Raw genomic sequence first — 19,331 nt, forward strand, 5'->3', positions numbered from 1 at the left:
CCCTTGTATAGAACCTCTATATACTCCTTCCACCTTTCTGCCTTCCCTTTTTTGCTTAGAACTGGGTTGCCATCTGAGCTCTTAATATTCATACAAGTGGTTCTCTTCTCTCCAATGGTCTCTTTAATTTTCCTGTAGGCAGTATCTATCTTATCCCTAGTGAGACAAGCCTCTACATCCTTACATTTGTCCTCTAGCCATCCCTGCTTAGCCATTTTGCACTTCCTGTCGATCTCATTTTTGAGACGTTTGTATTCCTTTTTGCCTGCTTCATTTACTGCATTTTTATATTTTCTCCTTTCATCAATTAAATTCAATATTTCTTCTGTTACCCAAGGATTTCTACTAGCCCTCATCTTTTTACCTACTTGATCCCTCTGCTGCCTTCACTACTTCATCCCTCAGAGCTACCCATTCTTCTTCTACTGTATTTCTTTCCCCATTCCTGTCAATTGTTCCCTTATGCTCTCCCTGAAACTCTGTACAAGCTCTGGTTTAGTCAGTTTATCCAGGTCCCATCTCCTTAAATTCCCGCCTTTTTGCAGTTTCTTCAGTTTCAATCTGCAGTTCATAACCAATAGATTGTGGTCAGAATCCACATCTGCCCCTGGAAATGTCTTACAATTTAAAACCTGGTTCCTAAATCTCTGTCTTACCATTATATAATCTATCTGATACCTTTTATTATCTCCAGGATTCTTCCAGGTATACAACCTTCTTTTATGATTCTTGAACCAAGTGTTAGCTATGATTAACCCCGTACTGTAACATCACCTATTTCGTACTTCACTGTTACCACTACACATGATGGAAGGTAACATTTCCAATGCATTTACCAAACCCAAAACCTTTCATTGGATTGCCACACAATATAGCATGATTCATCACCCAAAATAGCTTGTTCTCACAGTCAGTCACTCCCCAGTGGTGTTTTCTTTACACCACCTTAAGCATCACTTAGCACTGATTGCAGAAATGGGTGTCTTATGAGGAGCTGCTCAACCACTTTGTTCCATTACTTTTAACTGCCTATGCACAGTCATTGTGCTAGTTGGACACAATGTAAAGTTTTGGAAACCACAAGTGGCTCCTCCTGTTGATTTCATGCAATCTTGTATAACCACCCTTTGCAATGCTTGTCAGTGCCACTCCCTGTCAGTAAACAATGTCTGCCTGGCACGGTTTAGCTGAGGTTGTTCCTCCCCAGTTCCATTTCACAATCGCAATCACCAACAGTCAACTCTGGTAACATTAGAAGGGTTGAAACGTCCCTAACAGATTTTTTACTCAGGTTACATCTAATGACTGGTCCACATTCGAAGTCGTCAAGCTCTCCTGACCAAAGTATTTTGCGGTTATGGCTTCTCTACTAACAACACAATACTCCCTAGTTTCCAGCCTCTAGTGATCAATTACGCATTACACATAGATGTCCAGATACACTTCACTGACAGTTACAGCAAACAGAAATGCATTCATAGGGTATGTGGTAATATCACCAATGTGGGACCAGATTTGGCTGTGTTTTGTGGCATATACTGCCATGAAGTATGGTGTGTGTGTGTGTGTGTGTGTGTGTGTGTGTGTGTGTGTGTGTGTGTGTGTGTGTGTGTAGGGGGAGGGGGACACATACATGCAATGAACGTTTCGGAAGGTATTTGCTGGAATGTGGTGCTACAGAAGAATTCTGAATATTAGATGGTTAGAGCCAGCAACTAATAAGGAAGTGCAAGATCAAATTGGAGAGAAAACAATACTATGGCACAACTTGACTAAGATAAGGGTTTGGTTGGCAGAACATAGCCAGATGGAAAAAAATCTTCAGTTTGAAAATCAAAAGCGCGCGCACACACACACACACACACACACACACACACACACACACACACACACACACACACACAGAAAATGTAGCACTTCATTTCCAAGATGGTAGGAAGAGATAGCAGCTGTTGTCTTTCTAAAAAGACATAACTAAAAGTTCACCTATTTTTATGATCTTGCCGACTGGAAGAATGAATGCGTGGCATATAACCACTTCTTTCATGTGAAATAATAATTATAAACGTCTCAGCCTTGGAGTACCAAACTTTAATCAGCCAAGAAAATGGAATAATGGCAAATTTGCCAGAACAGCTCATTAGCCCATTAAGCTGTTCCCACTTCTACTAACGTCCCATTACATATGACACTGGTCACTGGTAATACAGACAGTGTGTACATAAAGTCCAGGAACACTTTCAATTATTTATTGTGCAAGAACCAAACATTGTACAGATATCATACATATGTCATTTTGAAGAGAAACCCTGAAAGTAACCCCCCCCCCCCCCCTTTCATGTATACCTCCACAGTGTAGTTTGGTTATTTGCTGATAGTCAGCACTGGTCAAAAACATGGCAAGTTCAAGTGCGGAGCGAGCTTTCTGTGTGTTGGAGTTTGACAAAAACAAGTGTGCCACAGCTGTTCAATGGATGTTTAGAACCAAGTATGGTAAGAAGCCACCAACAAGGAAGGTCATTTACTACTGGCACAACAAATTTGTTCCGACGGGTTGCTTGGGCTTGGCAAAGAGAAGTAAATGTCCCCGTGTGAGTGAAGTGAATGCGGAGCGCTTACGTGAGCCATTCATAAGGAGTCCAAAGAAATCTGTCTGGTGCATCCCGTGTTTGTAAAAATAAAACTTCCAGAGTTTCTCTTCAAAATGCAATAAGTATGACATCCGTACAACGTATAGTTCTTGTGCAATAAATAATTTAAAGTGTTCCTGAACTTTATGTACACCCTGTATATTTAATTTAACAGCAATGATGCAACCAAAGACCAGGAAAGCTGCGTCAAGCCTTGGTGCGGTAAAAATGGAGCAAATTTTGGCCACCAGGTGTACCAAGTTTCCCAACTGCCTGGCACTACTTTCAATACTATGTGAGCTGTGTTTTGCTAAATGTGGAAGAAGCTTGTGGTGGGTAGCAGTTAAGGCAGTTTCGTCAGGTCACTAGTTTGAGTTGGCATCACAAAACAGGTGTCTTATGAGGAGCTGCTCAACCACTTTGTTCCATTACTTTTAACTGCCTATGCAAAGCTATATAGCTGTCACCACCTCATTATTAAAAGAACAGTAATGTAGACACTCTTACTCTGTCTCTATCAACACTATTGTGCCAACTTGAGAGCAGTTTTTTCATGAGGTGAGCCTGTCTCATCATTGCTTTCCTTGCAGCACACTATATCCTCTGAATTGAATTCTCATTAGGTCATTTTTAAGTTAAATTATTCCTTTGGATGAAGATGTACAGAAGAGCAAAGTGTTTACAGTACACACACACACACACACACACACACACACACACACACACACACACACACAAGGAGGGGGGGAGGGCAGGGGGAGAGGGGGAGGGGGGGGAGGGAGGGAGAGAGAGAGAGAGAGAGAGAGAGAGAGAGAGAGAGAGAGAGAGAGAGAGAGAGAGAGGGGGGGGGGGGCGGCAGTTCTGACGATTTGTTCCATTTCATTTGAAGGTGCCCTTTGCCCACAAATAGGTGCTGACTTCAAGATAATGAATATGGTTCTGGTAGGAAAATTTCAACTACTCCGACTGCCAAAGACATCAATAAACACTTTTTTACTCATTTTTCTCTTATCACTATAACTTTTTATTGTGTTTCATAATTGCGGCTGGAAAGATACATTATTCCTTGCAAGTCACCAAGAAAATCCTATATATTCAAAATCACAGTACACTAACTTCTCCTGCAAGTAGAAAGAAGTTCTAATTCCTTGAGCAAGGGATAAACGTGTGTGTTTGGGAGGGCAGGGGGGGGGGGGGGGGGGGAGAGACACTGTCGGGCTGCCAGGAGGGGGACATAACCCAAAAGAACAACATTCTGAGTCTAACTTTCCATAATGATCTAAAGTGGAATGACCACATGAAAAATATTAGGAAAACACATCCAGGCCATATTCATTGAGTGAAGCTTTAGGAAATTTAATTCATCTACAAATAAAGTAGCTTTCAAAACACTTGCTCAACCAATTCTCCAGCACCATAGGACCCTTGGCAAGTTGGATTAACATAAATGATAGAGAAGAGTCAAAGAAGAGCAATGAATTTCATTGCAGGCTCGTACTGTTGGCACAAGAGCATTTAAGGGGGTGCTCAACAAAGTATGGAGGTAGACACTACAAGAAAAGTGTTGTGCAACACAGAAGGGTGAACACAGATGAGTAGGGAAAACAATGCTGTAAGTTTGAATAAGCATCAGAGGTGTGCTTATTGACACAGTTACACTGTGTTAAATATCAAGGTATAAAACTGGAACACAACACAAAAAGAACAAGCATGTAAGGTCAGTTGTAGGGAAGGCAAATAGTCAACTACCATTTATTGAGAGAACTCTAGAAAAGTGCAGTTTATGTATGACAGTTTGCTGAAAAATAATGTCTCCAAATTTTACATGTGAGAACTCTTAAGGCTTTTTAAATAAAACAAACTTTTCATTTTCATGTCTACATAATTATTCCTCATTATAGTCACACTGAGACAAACATTTCTCCCGACAAGAGCCTAGTTTGATGATACCATCCCTGCAGAATGTTTCACTTCATTGATGGAGTCACAATCTCATCACTGCTTACACCACTCCATCATCATCATCATCATCATCATCATCATCAAAAGTGTTCCTTAAGTTTTGGAAACAGATGAACATCAGATGAGGCCAAGTCAGGACTGCACGGAAGATGACAGATGACAATGAACCCAAGGCGTTTGATTGCTGCAGATGTCACAGCACTCATCGTCCGACATTGTCACGCTGAAAGAATGTGCGCCATATGTGGATGAACTCTCAGATTGCCCGCTTTCAATTACAGCATGCTATTTCTCACGTTCCAACCTAGTTATGTTACACTAGCCATATTATGCACTACAATTTGGAGCTTTCAAGTGGCAGATGGTTGCAACACTTGTCAGCAAAGGAGGAAAGTCGACCAAGTAATACACGACGTGAGTACCTTAATCGATACTAAAAAGATAAGAAATTTGGAGGAATTACTTTTCAGCATGCCCAAGTATATAGGAGACTGCATACAAAACAGTTGAACACCATTCAAGTGTTTGGGATCCCCACCATGTGGAATTGAATGAAGACACTGAAGCATTCAGAGATGTGCTGTTAGATTTGTTACTGGTAGGCCGACCAACATGCAAGTGGTAAAGAAATACTCTGTGATCTCAAATGGGAATCCCTGGAGGGAAGAAGACATTTTTTTCATGAAACACTACCAAAAAAATTTAGAGAACCAACATTTGTGACAGTTTGTAGAATGATTATACTGCTACCAACATATATCTTGGCCGAGGACTGTGAAAACAAGGTCTCATAGGGAAGCATACAAATTTGTTTACTCCATTCACAAGTGGAACAGGAAAGCAAATGAGCAGCAGTAGTACAGGGTACCCTCCACTATGCACTATATGGTGCCTTGCAGAATAAATATATGGATGGTTTACTTTCAAAATTCTGAATGTGTATGTTCCAAGAAGAGCTGAGCAACTTCCTCCCACAAACCTCATACGAAATAACTACTCTGGGAAAAATCAGAAATTGGAACTTGTATGGAGAGTTTGTCAACGTTGTGCCTTTATACCTCACACGAATGGAGAAGGAAAGGGGGAAGTGTACAGTGCTATCAGAAGTACACCCCTCCACACACTGTACGGCGATTTGCAGGGTAAGGATGTAGATGTTTGTGAGTTTATCAATCTTGCAATGCCTAAAATGTACGCTGAGTCTTTACTTTTAGCTCTTCCTATAACTGATTAAAGGAATAGCTCTTTACAGCACTTGCTGTACATGCCTGAATCTAGGCTGGTGGAGATAGCTTGGTAGAGCAAAACAGCAGGTTAGTGAATACCACTGGAAAAAAATATCACAACCCATAATGAATCAAAACAGCACTAAAGACATTACGCCTGCTAATTTAGGAAAGGGAAGTCTTTAAAAAAAATAGCAAAGGCAAGTTTCACGACATATAACCAGCGAATACTGACTTTTTTTGTAAAAATCTTTATTAGCAAACATTAATCATAGGAAATTTTATAGTTAGTTTTGAGCATTATTGGTCACTTGCAGATCAAAATACACACAGAAATGTGTAAGTTAAGAGGACACATTGTCAATTGGCTGTTAACCACCCAAGGGACTGTCAGCATCAAACTCATACTCTTAACATGAGTAAAAAATTGTAAGTATAGACAAGCACTGTCCTTTTTGCAGTTCAAAGTGACATCAGTTACATTTGCAATTTTCAAATTAATTGAAATAACTTAATAATACTGTAAGACTCCATGTGTTATGATTAAATGTTTGTGAGTCAATTACACATAAGAGCAATGCATATCTTAAGTCCTTTTCAGATCTGGAGTTGTGACACACATGCATATCCTCCTCTTAGGTACAAAGCAAAATGAGACCAACCCTTAAACTCCCAACACTCCCACTTCATTTTGGAACCATTGTGGCGGTAAGGTTCAAGACATACAAAGCAGTAGTTATCTTCATCTTCTGATGATATTTCTTTAGGTTTTTTCTGCTGTTGCGCTCTTGGCCTGCTGCTTCTTAAATTTAGCTACTAATTCACTTTCTTCGTCTGTGAACAGGCTCTTACCTCTTGTTCTAAAGCCAATTTCTCTGGAGTATCGGTCAAAATTGCAGACTTTCTCTGCTGCCTCCCTCTTCTTGTGTCTTGCCTCAGGCCTGTTTTTGGGAACAGACGAATAGCTTCAGGTGAAAAGGCTAGGCAAATTGAAGGAGACGACTGTAAAATATCTAGGCCCTGTGTTGCAGGCTGCGACACCTGGAAATGATTTCTCACGTCTTGCTGCTGGATCAGCATTAAATATGTTCAAAACTTCAGACGGTCCAGTGAAAATCACTAACGGCTCTGCCAAGGTCAGAGTTTGCTTTTCATGATCAGAAGTTTGCGGCGCTGGGCGGTCAGTGACAGCAGATGGGCCAAAATAAATTTCACTGAACACACTCCTATTGAATGGTACTATGCCTGTGCAGTGACAGCCTACTGCAATGTTTTTGGGAGTAACAGCAAGTGGAAGTGCTTCCCTTACAATTTAAGGGATGTCAAACTGACATGGTCTTTCCTGGACAATTCCCAATCCAGCCGTCAGCAAAAGCATTGACCATATTTTTAAATGGGCCATAAAATGAACGGTCTAGAGGCTGCATACAGTGTGGTGGGAATGACAACATAAGAAATGAAACTAGCATACGCCATGGCCGGGAGTCCCAATCGGGGAAGTTCAGCCGCCGAGTGCGAGTCTTATTTCAGTCGATGCCACATTGGGCAACTCACGTGCCAGTACGAGGATGAAATGATGAGGACAACACAACACCCAGTCCACAAGGGGAGACAATCTCCAACCTGGCCGGGAATCGAACCCGGGCCTGCTGCATGGGAAGCAAGCATGTTACCATCCAGCTAAGCAGGCGGTTTTCACAAATATTCAGGCTTCTGATGGATTTAAGAGATTCATGACTGTCAAGAAGCAGCAAACATTAGTGCTCAGGAGTTGGTTTACCAAATTTTTCAAAATGGTGCAAGAACGCCAAAAATTTTTCTTCCTGCATCCAATCACTCACATTTCCTGCTCCAATGCAACCAATAGGACCATCTCGAACGAAATGGTCACAATGCCTTAAGCAAGGGAATAGAAAGAGAGGATAAGTTCTGTTTCTCTGAGCATTGATAGCAATAGCAGCTGTGACGAGGGTGCCCCTTTCAACCAAAGTGACGGCTCCTACCTGCTTTATTTCCTGTTCAGCAGCAATCCTGTTTCGTTTCTGGATAGTGGTGATACCTGTCTTGTCCGTAATCCAGATCTCCATGGGCTTGAACTTTAATCTTTCCATAACCTTGGCCAGGTTGCCAAAAAATGCATTCAAATTTGTCGGATTAAAACTCGTTGCTCAAGCGAGACTTGTGGCTTGAGGCGACTGGGTAAACAACTGTGGATTCCTCTTCAAGAATGCTCAAAACCAGTTTGGACCAGCAGTTTGGTTATCTAGCAAGTCGATGGAATTGGTATATTTTTTATTGTAGCCAGTTCGTGAGCTAATTTCCAGATATTCTGGGTACAAGTCTGTAAAATATTGCCAATGCATTAATCACACATTCAGCCATTATTTTTTCTTCTTCATCAGATAACACTCATTTTATGCTTCTATATCAGACATGAGGCATCAGGGTGCTGCCATCACTCACACTTATGTTTCTTTTTAATGAACTGATGCAAAGTCACATGGCACACATTGTGTTTTTTTGCTGCTACTCTAACACTTACGTTCTAATTTTTAACATTGTCTGTCACAATTTGATACACAGATAAAGAAGTTAGTCCTCTCGTAGTTGTCCTAACTCATGTTCGTGGCATAATTTCCTGTAATAAAATAACTAAGTAAACAACGGATTTGTAGCAATGTCTCCTAACATATTATACGTAATTTACTGATGCTAATGGGAAAATTCTAATACCATTTTCTCAGTGACGGGGACAAAAGGAACAGTGTTACTTTTGTCCCCTACCACACTTTTTTTTTTTAAATTCATGTTCTGGTACAATCTGCACAATCTATATAAATAATAAAAACAGTGATAATGGTGGCATAAAACAGAGTTTTACACGGTTAAATTATTATAGTAGACTTAAGTAGTCTCAGGCAACTGAAGCCACACAGCGAGTAGCAGCACCAGTGCATGATGGGAGTGGCGGCAGGGTGGGGGTAAGGAGGCGGCTAGGGTGGGGAGGGATAGTAGGGTACGGGTGGCAGACAGTTAGGTGCTGCTGGGGAGAGGGCAGGGACAAGGTGGAGAAAGAATAGGGCAGCAATGTACAGTCTGGAGGTCAGACAGAGGGCAGGGGAGAGGTGGGTTAATGGAAAAGGAGAGAAGTAAAAAGACTGGGTGTGATGGTGGAATTACAGCTATGTTGTACTGGAATGGGAACAGGGAAGGGGCTGGATGGGTGAGGACAATGACTAGGTTCAGGCCAGGAGGGTTATTGGAACATAGGATATATTGCAGGGAAAGTTCCCACCTGTGCAATTCAGAAAAGCTGGTGTTGGCGGGAAGGATCCATATGGCACAGGCTGTGAAACAGTCCTTGAAATGAAAGATATCATGTTTGGTAGTGTGTTCAGCAACAGGGTGGATTCATATGGCACAGGCTGTGAAGTAGTCATTGAAGTCAAGGATATCATGTCTGGCAGCACGTTCAGCAACAGGGTGGTCCACTTGTTTCTTGGCCACAGTTTGTCGGTGGCCATTCATGCAGACAGACAGCTTGCTGGTTATCACGCCCTTATAAAGTGCAGCACAGTGGTTGTAGCTTAGCTTGTAGACCACATGACAGCTTTCACAGAGCCCTACCTTTCATGGGACAAGTGATGTTTGTGACCAGACTGGAGTAGGTGGTGGTGGTGGTGGTGGTGGTGGTGGTGGTGGTGGTGGTAGGATGTATGGGACAGGTCTTGTATCTAGGTCTATTACAGGGGTATGAGCCATGAGGTAAGGGGTTGGGAGAACGAGTTGTATAGGGGTGGACGAGGATATTGTGTAGGTTCGGTTGACGTCAGAATAACACTGCGAGAGGCTGGGAAGAATAGTGGGCAGAACATTTCTCATTTCAGGACATGAGGAGAGGTAGTTGGTAACCTGGTGGAGAATGTAATTCAGTTGCTCCAGTACTGAGTGGTACTGAGGGGAATGCTCCCCTGTGGCCAGACAGTGGGACTTTGGGAGGTGGTGGGAGACTGGAAAGATAAGGCATGGGAAACTTGTTTTTGTAAAACGTTGGGAGGATAATTACGTTCTGTGAAGGCTTCTGTGAGATTCTCAGTATATTTTGAGAGGGACCGCTTGTCACTGCAGATGCGACGACCATAGGTGGCTAGGCTGTATGGAAGGGACTTCTTGGTATGGAACAGGTGACATCTGTTTAAGTGGAGATAGGCTATTGCTGGTGGTTAGTAGGTTTGCTATGGGTGGAGGTACTGAGGTAGCCATCTCTGAGGTGGAAGTCAACATCTAGGAAGTTGTCTCAGACTGCAGTCATGTGTGTGTGTGTGAGTCACATCTCTAAGTTGATAGCATCAGGTACCTAAATATGATCGAAGAGCTTTGAAAGAACAGTAGAAAGTTTGCAGAATGTTTCTTGATACATCAAAAGCCATCTACTGTATGCCATATTACAATGTTAGATAAACTGCACAGACACAGATATTTTTGTGTGTGTGTGTGGGGGGGGGGGGGGGGGCGTGTTTGCACGCACCGCTGTCGCTTAATGTTTTGATTTTTTATCCATCCATTTATACTGTATTTCCAAAAATTGATTATTTTCATTGGTATAATGTAAACATTAAAATTTCATTTTCAATTGGTGAAGTATTGTGTAGCACCAGGCTCAGTAATTGGTCCACTAATGTTCATATTACATGTGAATGATACAGCAGTAAAAGAAAATGTAACCATGTATGTAGATGATACATCTCTCTTAAGTGTAGCTCAGTAAATGAATCTATATTTTAAAAAACACCCACCTTAGTTGAAAATACTTGCAAAGAAAATAACAAATGGAGAGAAACTAAATGTAAGACTTAGGGCACACTGCTAACAGAAGCCAACAGCAAAACGTTTCTGGGGATGACAATGGACAGATTTACGACTTAGGAAAATTATCTACAAAAGATTTGTTCAAAAATGAGCAGTAACATATTTTAATGAAGAAAATGCCCCACCCAGTTGATGTAGATACACTATCAAAGACATTATGGACTAACTCATTCTTATTTATTGCACTACATAATAGTAATAATAATACAGGGGTACGGTAGCAAATATGCATATTAGCAGACTACTGGAGGAGGGAGGGGAGGGGGGGGGGGGGGGAGGAAGAGAAGAATCATCAAGTGAGTCTTGTAAAACGAAATTCAAGGAATATAAGATTTTTGAAAGTACCCCACGTACATATTTGAAACTATCATAGATCTTAAAGTTTAGACCAATGTTAAACAGAGGGCTAAACAATTACAGCACAAGAGCCAAAGATGTTTATCACATCAACAGTACCCCAATCTAAATGGCTGACAAAGATGCTACTAAAGGAATGATCTTGCTACACAACTATCAAGCAATTTACAAAATTTAAAATTTCCCAACCACTTTTCAAAATAAAAGCAAGAGAGTGCTTAAAAACAGCATGCTTGAATAGTGTTAAGGAATATTAGAAAGAATTTGCAGTACTAAAGCAACATTCTGAGTACTGAGCTAACGTATACTGTGTCAATTAAAAGTAAACATGAAAATTTTCTTATGTCTCACCTATACCCTATGATTGCAGCAGAAATTGAAATCTGTTGCCTATATATACTAAATTAAATTAGTATTAAAGTTTTTATTTAGCCTATGCTTTCATTAACTATTGTTCGTTACATGTATGTGCAAGTCAGTTGTAAAATAATACATGTGCTCAACTTGTCATTTACCCTGTACCTGCAACTATCAACCTATTCTGATGCATCTAATGTTTCTCTAAACAGTGATCAAAGAATGAATGAATGAATGAATAAATCATGATGTGAGTTAAGAGTATATTAAGGACAGAAACATTTTTATCAAAACATTGTGTGTCCCAGTCTTTGTAAATATACACGTTTAATTTTATTAAAAGAAACTTATTCAAAAAAACTGTCAAATTATGGGACATTTGCTGCCTAGTACTTATTTCCAGAAGGTGAGATATTAAAACTCCCTGTAGACACACAATGACATACGTGACACTACATCTATGTAGATACTTCGCAAGCCACAATAAGGTGCTTGGCAGGGAGGGTAACCAGTAACACACGTTTTCATTCCCTTTTGTGTTCCAGTCAGAAATGGAGCGAGGAAAAAACAACTGGCTATATCTTATCTTGTCATCATGGTCACTATGCGAGGTGTACATTGGTGGCAATAAGACTCTTCCACAGTCTGTTGCAAATGTCCGTTGTCTAAAGTTTCTCAATAATGTTTTGAAAAAATAATATCTTCCCTCCAGAGATTTCCATTTGAGTTCATGAAGCATTTTCACAATACTTGTGTGTTGATCAAACTTAGTGGTAACAAATCTAGAAACATGCCTTTGAATTGGTCTAATTAATTTGAGCTGGTAGGGATACCAAACATTAGCAGTACTAATGCATGGCTTACACAAGTTCTGTACATGCTGACTGCTTTATAGATGAGCTACACTTTCCTAAGATTTCCCCACAAACCTACGTCACCCATCCACCTTCCTCAACCAACCATACGTGCTCGTTTCCTTTCACACTGCTTTGCAACATTACACCTGTATAATCAAGTGATGTGATGGTGTCACACAGTACAAACTGTGCAAAAATTATTGTTCCTGCCCATCTTCCGTAGCAAACATTTTCCACATTTACATCTTTCACTGATCGCACCAAATAGAAATTCTATTTTAGTTTTCTTGTATTCTACCAGTCACAGAAACATGACATTCCTGTACTTCTACATCATAACTAACAAACAATGTCAGACTGTTGCTCACCCTACCCATCAGATCCCTTATGAATCTAGAAAACAAGATCAATCCTGTCACACTTCTCCAGCTTTCAGAACTATTAGTTGCTTCTCTTCTCAGGGAAAGGGGGGGGGATGGGAGAGAGGGGTAGGTTATCTTCATCTTGTCACTGGTATAGTAAACAGCAGAGAGACATGGTATATAGCAACAGAGCAGTAGGAATAATAACTGACATGACAACCATGGCATCCTATTAAGGCCAGATGTTAGGTATGATGTGATTCTCTGCAGCCTTTTTCAATCTCACATTGTGATAAAGCTGGCAAAGTTAACAATGTGAATATTTAAAAATAAATCTCTGCAGTCTAAGCACTACCAGCATTTCCAACACTTCACATGTAGAGGAATAGCAGAATATGTTACTGTTACATTAAAGTTGATGTTCTTACCTAAAAGTTTCCCACATTATCTTTAGCTTTAAAATGAGTTATACATTTGCTTTTCAGCACACAGAGTTTAGAAACAAAAAGGAATAAAGGAAAGATGTTTGAAAAAAAATTGAACATTTCATAGATCAGCTCATAATTACAAAACATTAAAAATTTCAATAACTGGAATACCTACATCAGGTAACAAATGCATTTTACTTCTGTTTTTTCACATGCTGTGAAACACTATCATATAGAACTGCTGATTAAAATTAGTTATAAGAAACAGAACTTACTGTTTCAATTGCAGCTTAATGGTATTTTTGCACCAAGTAAGTGGGGACAAAAGATGGGGGAAGCAATGTGTTACACTACCAAAATATATGTACTGACACTGCACAGATATATTTTTTTGGCAGAGGATGGTCACAACTCACTATTATACATATTTTCTTATGGGTTATTGCAGAGAGATACAACCACGAAAAGAAACCAAAACTGTTTCATAACAATTTTAGGAGTAGGACTACATTTCAATTTCAGACTGCTATTATTGAGTTTTACTATTATTTTTTCCACTATTGTGGAGAATTAATCGTCTTTCACTCTGTGCTGAAGTAATTACTTAAGCTCGAATGAACCTTATTTGCAACGAAAAGCAGTAAGAGTTGTCTGTCATCATAATGACAACTGATAACACTCCCATCCCCAGCATACAAACGCCCCCCCCCCCCCAAAAAAAAAAAAAAAAAATTCCAATATGGCGGAGACGTAAACATTAGGCTTTGATATCTGTCAATCTGTTACCATTATCAGATTTTCCGGTTTCACGTTCGTTGGCTTCGTCAACTTAGAACCGAACCTAGACGTCGGACTACGTTACAGATCAGTCATTTACCACAACTGAGATTTCGGGGAGAGGGGGGGCGGCGTCAATACGTAAGTTTCACCAAGGAGAAACTGACAACATATCGGTAACGATTACAATATATTGCCCAAGATTACAACGTACCTTTTAATAAGATGCGAGGAACGGCATCTCCTGCTCCCTGACTCATTTTGTTCTTGTAGTATGTCACGTCTTTCAGTAGCCCACGAAGTACAGTAAATGCTAGATCAAATAAATCCTAACGGGTGTTCCTGCAAACATGAGTATGTCTAACATAATAACCGAATGACGGTTGTAAAAAACTTTGTAATAAAATTATAAAATACAACTAACTGTTTTATATTAAATTTGTGGTGACAACTATTTTAACATTCTCCTGTTGAGTCGTAACTCAATCCCAGAGACAAAGGTAGTATTCACTTACAACAGCTATATAAATGACAAGCAATAATGAAACAGCTCGTCTCACTGACGTACTCACACACAAAATTAGTTGCACCGTCCTTCCTTCAAGCCCCAGTAAATGACTTTGGCTACTTGCCATCTTTACGGGGAATACCTCAAATCACATGCTACTTAAATCAATATATACCATTTCCTAATTTATTACAAGTTTAAGTTACAAAATATCGCTAGTTACAAGAACTGTAGTTACATTCATCTCCTCAATCTCACATCCAAGCAGCTACCAGCTACCCATTCCATAAAACTACTACAAAACACAGTATACAAACATCTGTTTGTACTTGTAGCTTTATATCGATTAACTCTGACAAGCCGGCGAATATGTTTCTTTCTGTCTTAATTTCTTCAAACGTATAACAATTTCAAGCGAAGTAAAAGCATTTCCATCGAGGTCGTGCGGTCTTTTATATTTGAAGGGACAGTGCGGGTATAATTATCTTTTCCATTTTGCATTAACACTATTCCAATGAATAACTTTTAGTTGAAATCAATTTCCCTAGTACGGTAATGATGATTTCAGCTGATGTACGAGACTATGAGGGTCACGTATTACCATTCACAGAAATTTAGAAGGCTATTTGTGCAAACTTTTATAGTAATCAACGGAAGGAACTTCATTCAGTACTTCGTGGTTGGCAATGCAGTAGCGTCAGTTGAGATGTGATCTTTGGCTTGTTGCCATAGTAACTACTAGCTCCAGAGTATACATAGTTAAAATTATATCATCTATACGTCAAAGTTTAAATTCAGACCTCCTAGTTTATTGCACGTATTGCATAAGTGACATTTCTAGAGCGGAAGGTTCCCACGTTTTGCGCTCTCATTTGTTGTAACCTCTCATACGTTTTGCAGTAGAAATTAATCAGTGCATAAAGCGTTTTGCCTCTATCACGGTTACCGATACGGAATGTCGAATCATTTTACAAGGTATTGACGCCTACGTACGGTCACAGACAATTCTGTCGCATGGTACAGTTTCCCGGGGATGTTAAAATATCGCACGGTGAGGAAACCTTTTTTGGTGATAAAGTCATCAGGGTAACTTTTTACGAGCAGGGTATCTTTGTACCACTTACCACTTCTGCTCCAACTACTTCCACTATTTTGTACCGTACTAAAAGTAACAGTTTTATTTCCTCTGCGATTTCTATTTAGTATTTCAGTTGTCCTTCCAACTCACCAGAAGCTCTTAAAAAGGCTTGTGATTACCCTTTAATTAATTGCGTTCGATATAGAATTTTTTGTTTGGTTTTGTAAGCTTAACTTTTGTACCAGCATCAAAATTACTGTAATGGCGCATTGTTAGTTTGCATTTTCATTTTTCCAAGCACTCACAACTGCAGATGTAAAATGTTGGAATGTCTGTTGCGATTTGTAATTCATTTTGTGTCCAATATTTACAAAAAATGGTAAAAAATGGTACAAAGTTACCCCGATTGTACACCAAGTTGGCGCAAAATGACTTCTTGGTACTGCTCAAGCAGAACCACAGTTTTATCATTGTTCACTGTAGCAAATATAAAAGGACAGCGCGCAGTATCGCGACAATGATTTTGCTTTGCTTACGAGTAAATTTGTACTTTATTTTATTTCTTAAATATATAGTAATGTAAAGAGAATCGGTCAAGTGTACTCCACTTTCAAAACTTTGCAGGAGTTTACGTGAAGTATATATTTTTTTACTTACTTTATACTCTTTGCAATGGCGTTTTCAGGGGAAAATAGTTTCTCAAGGGTGTTTTAAAGTAATCGTGCAGGCATAAATTTTTAAAAATCGTATTTTATATTCAAATTATTACGGTATCTGTAGTTTTCAATACTTTTATCTATTAGTAGAAGCATACAGCTACGCTTTTTAGTAAAAATATTGGGTCAGTACTAGTGTTCGATTCCACTCGTCGGCTTGAGTCATACCTACGCTACATAGAGGCAATCTTTGAAAGCAACCAGTGATCTCCATAGTATAGAGACCACTGAAAGCAACTGATCATATTCGTAAGCAAACGAAGGTAGCATACAATAAAATTACAAACACGGTTCACATGAATAATTACTTAGCCACAAATTATACCGACAAGAATTAAAGGTAAGGAAAATAAATAATAACATAAAAGAGAAGTGTACATATCTGAAATAAATTATTATCGTTATTTATTCGAGCAAGAAAAGCACAGAGAACCTTTAAATCAAGTACAGTATAGCACATGATGAAATCATAATATTATAAATCAGCGTTAAATTTTAATACTAATTGTTAAATCTAACAGGACGACTGAACAGGTAACGAAATTTGACAAACAGTAGGATCTAAAAAATATTGGAATCGGTAACTGGAACTGACCTATGTAGGTTAATTCCAAACATTCCAAGGTTCGTTATTTATATCGTTGTAACAACGAGCGTGTGCACTAAATTGTCACTTGTAATTGCTGTCTGAACTAGATTTGACCTACATAGAAGGTCGGTTCTATTTACTGACTCCAATTTTTGCTACAATCAGCAGTAGTTTTAGGGAGCAATCACAGATGTAGAAATGCTATTAATCACATCTAAGTGCATACAACTGCAAAAATAATTTACACATGAATCATGGAGCGGTTGGAATCTGTAACTGGAATTTACCGACTTAGGTTAGTTCTAGTTATTTTTATTTTTTGTAGGTATTCATTTGTCATGTACTGGCTTTTCTTATAGAATTTTAGTGTGGCGGTTTCTCCACATTTTATGCTACTGGTTCATATTTGTTGTCATTCATTTAATTTTCCCGTTCTTCTGATACATTTTGGTTTCTCTCTGCTCAAAACCCCATCTTTCCTGAGCTCCTCCCATTAGATTCAATAAATTATAGTAAAATTAATGCTGTGTTATAACAGTATGACTTCGCCATGTGCTTTACTATAATGCAATTTAAAGGTTCTCTGTGCTTTTATAGTTGCAGAAATTACGAGAGTACTTCTTAACAGAAATGAAAATTTGTTTTTGAATCTTTCTCTTAATTAGTTTTGTTATCTTCAGTTCGTTTCGATATTGTCGCAGAAGAAGCTGAGTAGCACAGCCATTATGGTATAGTGGTTATGATACTAGACTGTTGCATGGATGGTCGTGAGTTCAAAACTCACGTGAACTGTAAAACCTTAATTTCTATATTCAGTTCGAGTACATTCTAGAAGTATCCACAAATGTCAAGAATCATTGCACTGTAATGTTCTGTAACTGTATATGTACCGTATTTGTTCTGACCGGAGGCAGTTTGCTCCGCACTCTTGTATGAGCAAGTGATGAATAAACCTTCGTTAAGTGAAGTTAGTGTTTGTCATTCATCTAATTACACCTTCTTCTAAGTGACATTATTCTTGTGGAGGCACCGGGTATTGGAACTTGTGATAGCACACACTATCGACGACACAGTGGCTCCCATCAGGCCACGACAGAGCCGCCGTTTACGCGGCTAGAAACCCGAGTTCGAGCCATATTCAACAGACTGCAATCTATCGGAGACAGAAGAAGACAAGGACGTTATGATGACAGCAACTGTGTGCCACCAAATGAGACATCCTTCCTGGTTCTCTGGTGACGATGGCCAAGATCCCAACAAGTGCCTGAAGGTATATGAGCGTATAGCCAGAAGCTACAGAAGAATGCTCAAGATTAGATGGGTCGATCACATAACTAATGAGGAGGTATTGAATAGAATTGGGAAGAAGAGGAGTTTGTGGCACAACTTCACCAGAAGAAGGGATCGGTTGGTAGGTCATATTCTGGGGCGTCAAGGGATCACCAGTTTAGTACTGGAGGGTAAAAGTCGTAGAGGGAGACCAAGAGATGAATACACTAAGCAGATTCAGAAGGATGTAGGCTGCAGTACGTACTAGGAGATGAAGCAGCTTGCACAGGATAGAGTAGCATGGAGAGCTGCATCAAACCAGTCTCAGGACTGAAGACTACAACAACAACAACAAACCTGTATTTGCCTCACCAAAAGTCTTGCCCAGAAGAAAGAAGCTACTTGCTATTCTTCGAGAGTTCTCTGAATGCTTCAATCCACAGGTGAAGATCAAATTAGAAAAATGGACGGTGAAGCATCGGATTAGCTCTGGAGACCATCCACCAATAAGCCAGAGAGCATACCGTGTGTCAGCAATGGAACGTCGAATAATTCGCGAGGAAGTAGAGAAAATGATGAAGAATGACATCATTCAGCCTTCCCAGAGCCCATGGTCATCACCAGTGGTCCTCGTCAGGAAGAAGGATGGCAGTTGGCACTTTTGTGTTGATTACAGAAACTTAATAAGATAACTAAAAAGGACATTTACCCTCTTCCACGAATTGACAATGCATTAGATTGTCTGAAGGGGGATAAGTTTTTCTCAACCATGGGTCAAATGGCTCTGAGCACTATGGGACTTAACTTCTGTGGTCATCAGAACTACTTAAACCTAACCTAAGGACACCATACACATCCATGCCAGATGCAGGATTCGAACCTGCGACCGTAATGGTCGCGCGGTTCCAGACTGTAGCGCCTAGAACCACGCGGCCACCCCGGCCGGCTCTCAACCATGGACATGTACACGGGATGTAGTATGTAATGAAGAACAGTTTATGAATTAATTAAAACTGCGCGGTTCTTATTTGTAGTGTTCGTCAGTAACGCTTCTGTTGAGAGGTTGTTCTTAATACGAGCATTGGAAAATGAGTAATCACTTCTGTCTCTAAGCTGGTCGTAGGTTGTGTTCCAAGGATGCAGGACCTTACCATCATTTTGCAGGACAATGCTCAAGCATGTACAGTGCAAGCTGTTATTGATTTATTTGACTGATGGGGCTGCTAAGTGCTGTACCATCTGCTGCACTCCCCTGACTTAAGCCCTCGTGAGTTCAACTCGATTTCTAAACTGAAGGAAACACTTCATGGCATTCGCTTCAGAGCTGCTAAAAATTCGTCGGGCAA

At 39.8% G+C, this 19,331-nt stretch overlaps 1 protein-coding gene across 5 annotated transcripts in view; it reads right to left on the reverse strand.

Annotated features, from left to right (window-relative positions):
- Nucleotides 1-14,790, reverse strand: part of LOC124717372 (speckle targeted PIP5K1A-regulated poly(A) polymerase-like) — a 221,362-nt gene extending 206,572 nt beyond the window's left edge. For 4 of the 5 annotated variants that reach the window (XM_047244208.1, XM_047244206.1, XM_047244207.1 and 1 more), the window contains exons 1-2: nucleotides 14,398-14,790; nucleotides 14,040-14,167 (exon numbers count right to left, since the gene is read on the reverse strand). In XM_047244208.1, the coding sequence (XP_047100164.1) occupies nucleotides 14,040-14,085 (46 nt within the window). In that variant the 5' untranslated portion in view covers nucleotides 14,086-14,167; nucleotides 14,398-14,790. The remainder of the gene's footprint in view (nucleotides 1-14,039; nucleotides 14,168-14,397) is intronic. The other variant, XM_047244210.1, reaches the window with a different exon arrangement.
- Nucleotides 14,791-19,331: the final 4,541 nt, after the last annotated feature.

The sequence above is a fragment of the Schistocerca piceifrons genome, chromosome 9, assembly GCF_021461385.2.
Source record: "Schistocerca piceifrons isolate TAMUIC-IGC-003096 chromosome 9, iqSchPice1.1, whole genome shotgun sequence".
Lineage (NCBI taxonomy): Eukaryota > Metazoa > Arthropoda > Insecta > Orthoptera > Acrididae > Schistocerca > Schistocerca piceifrons.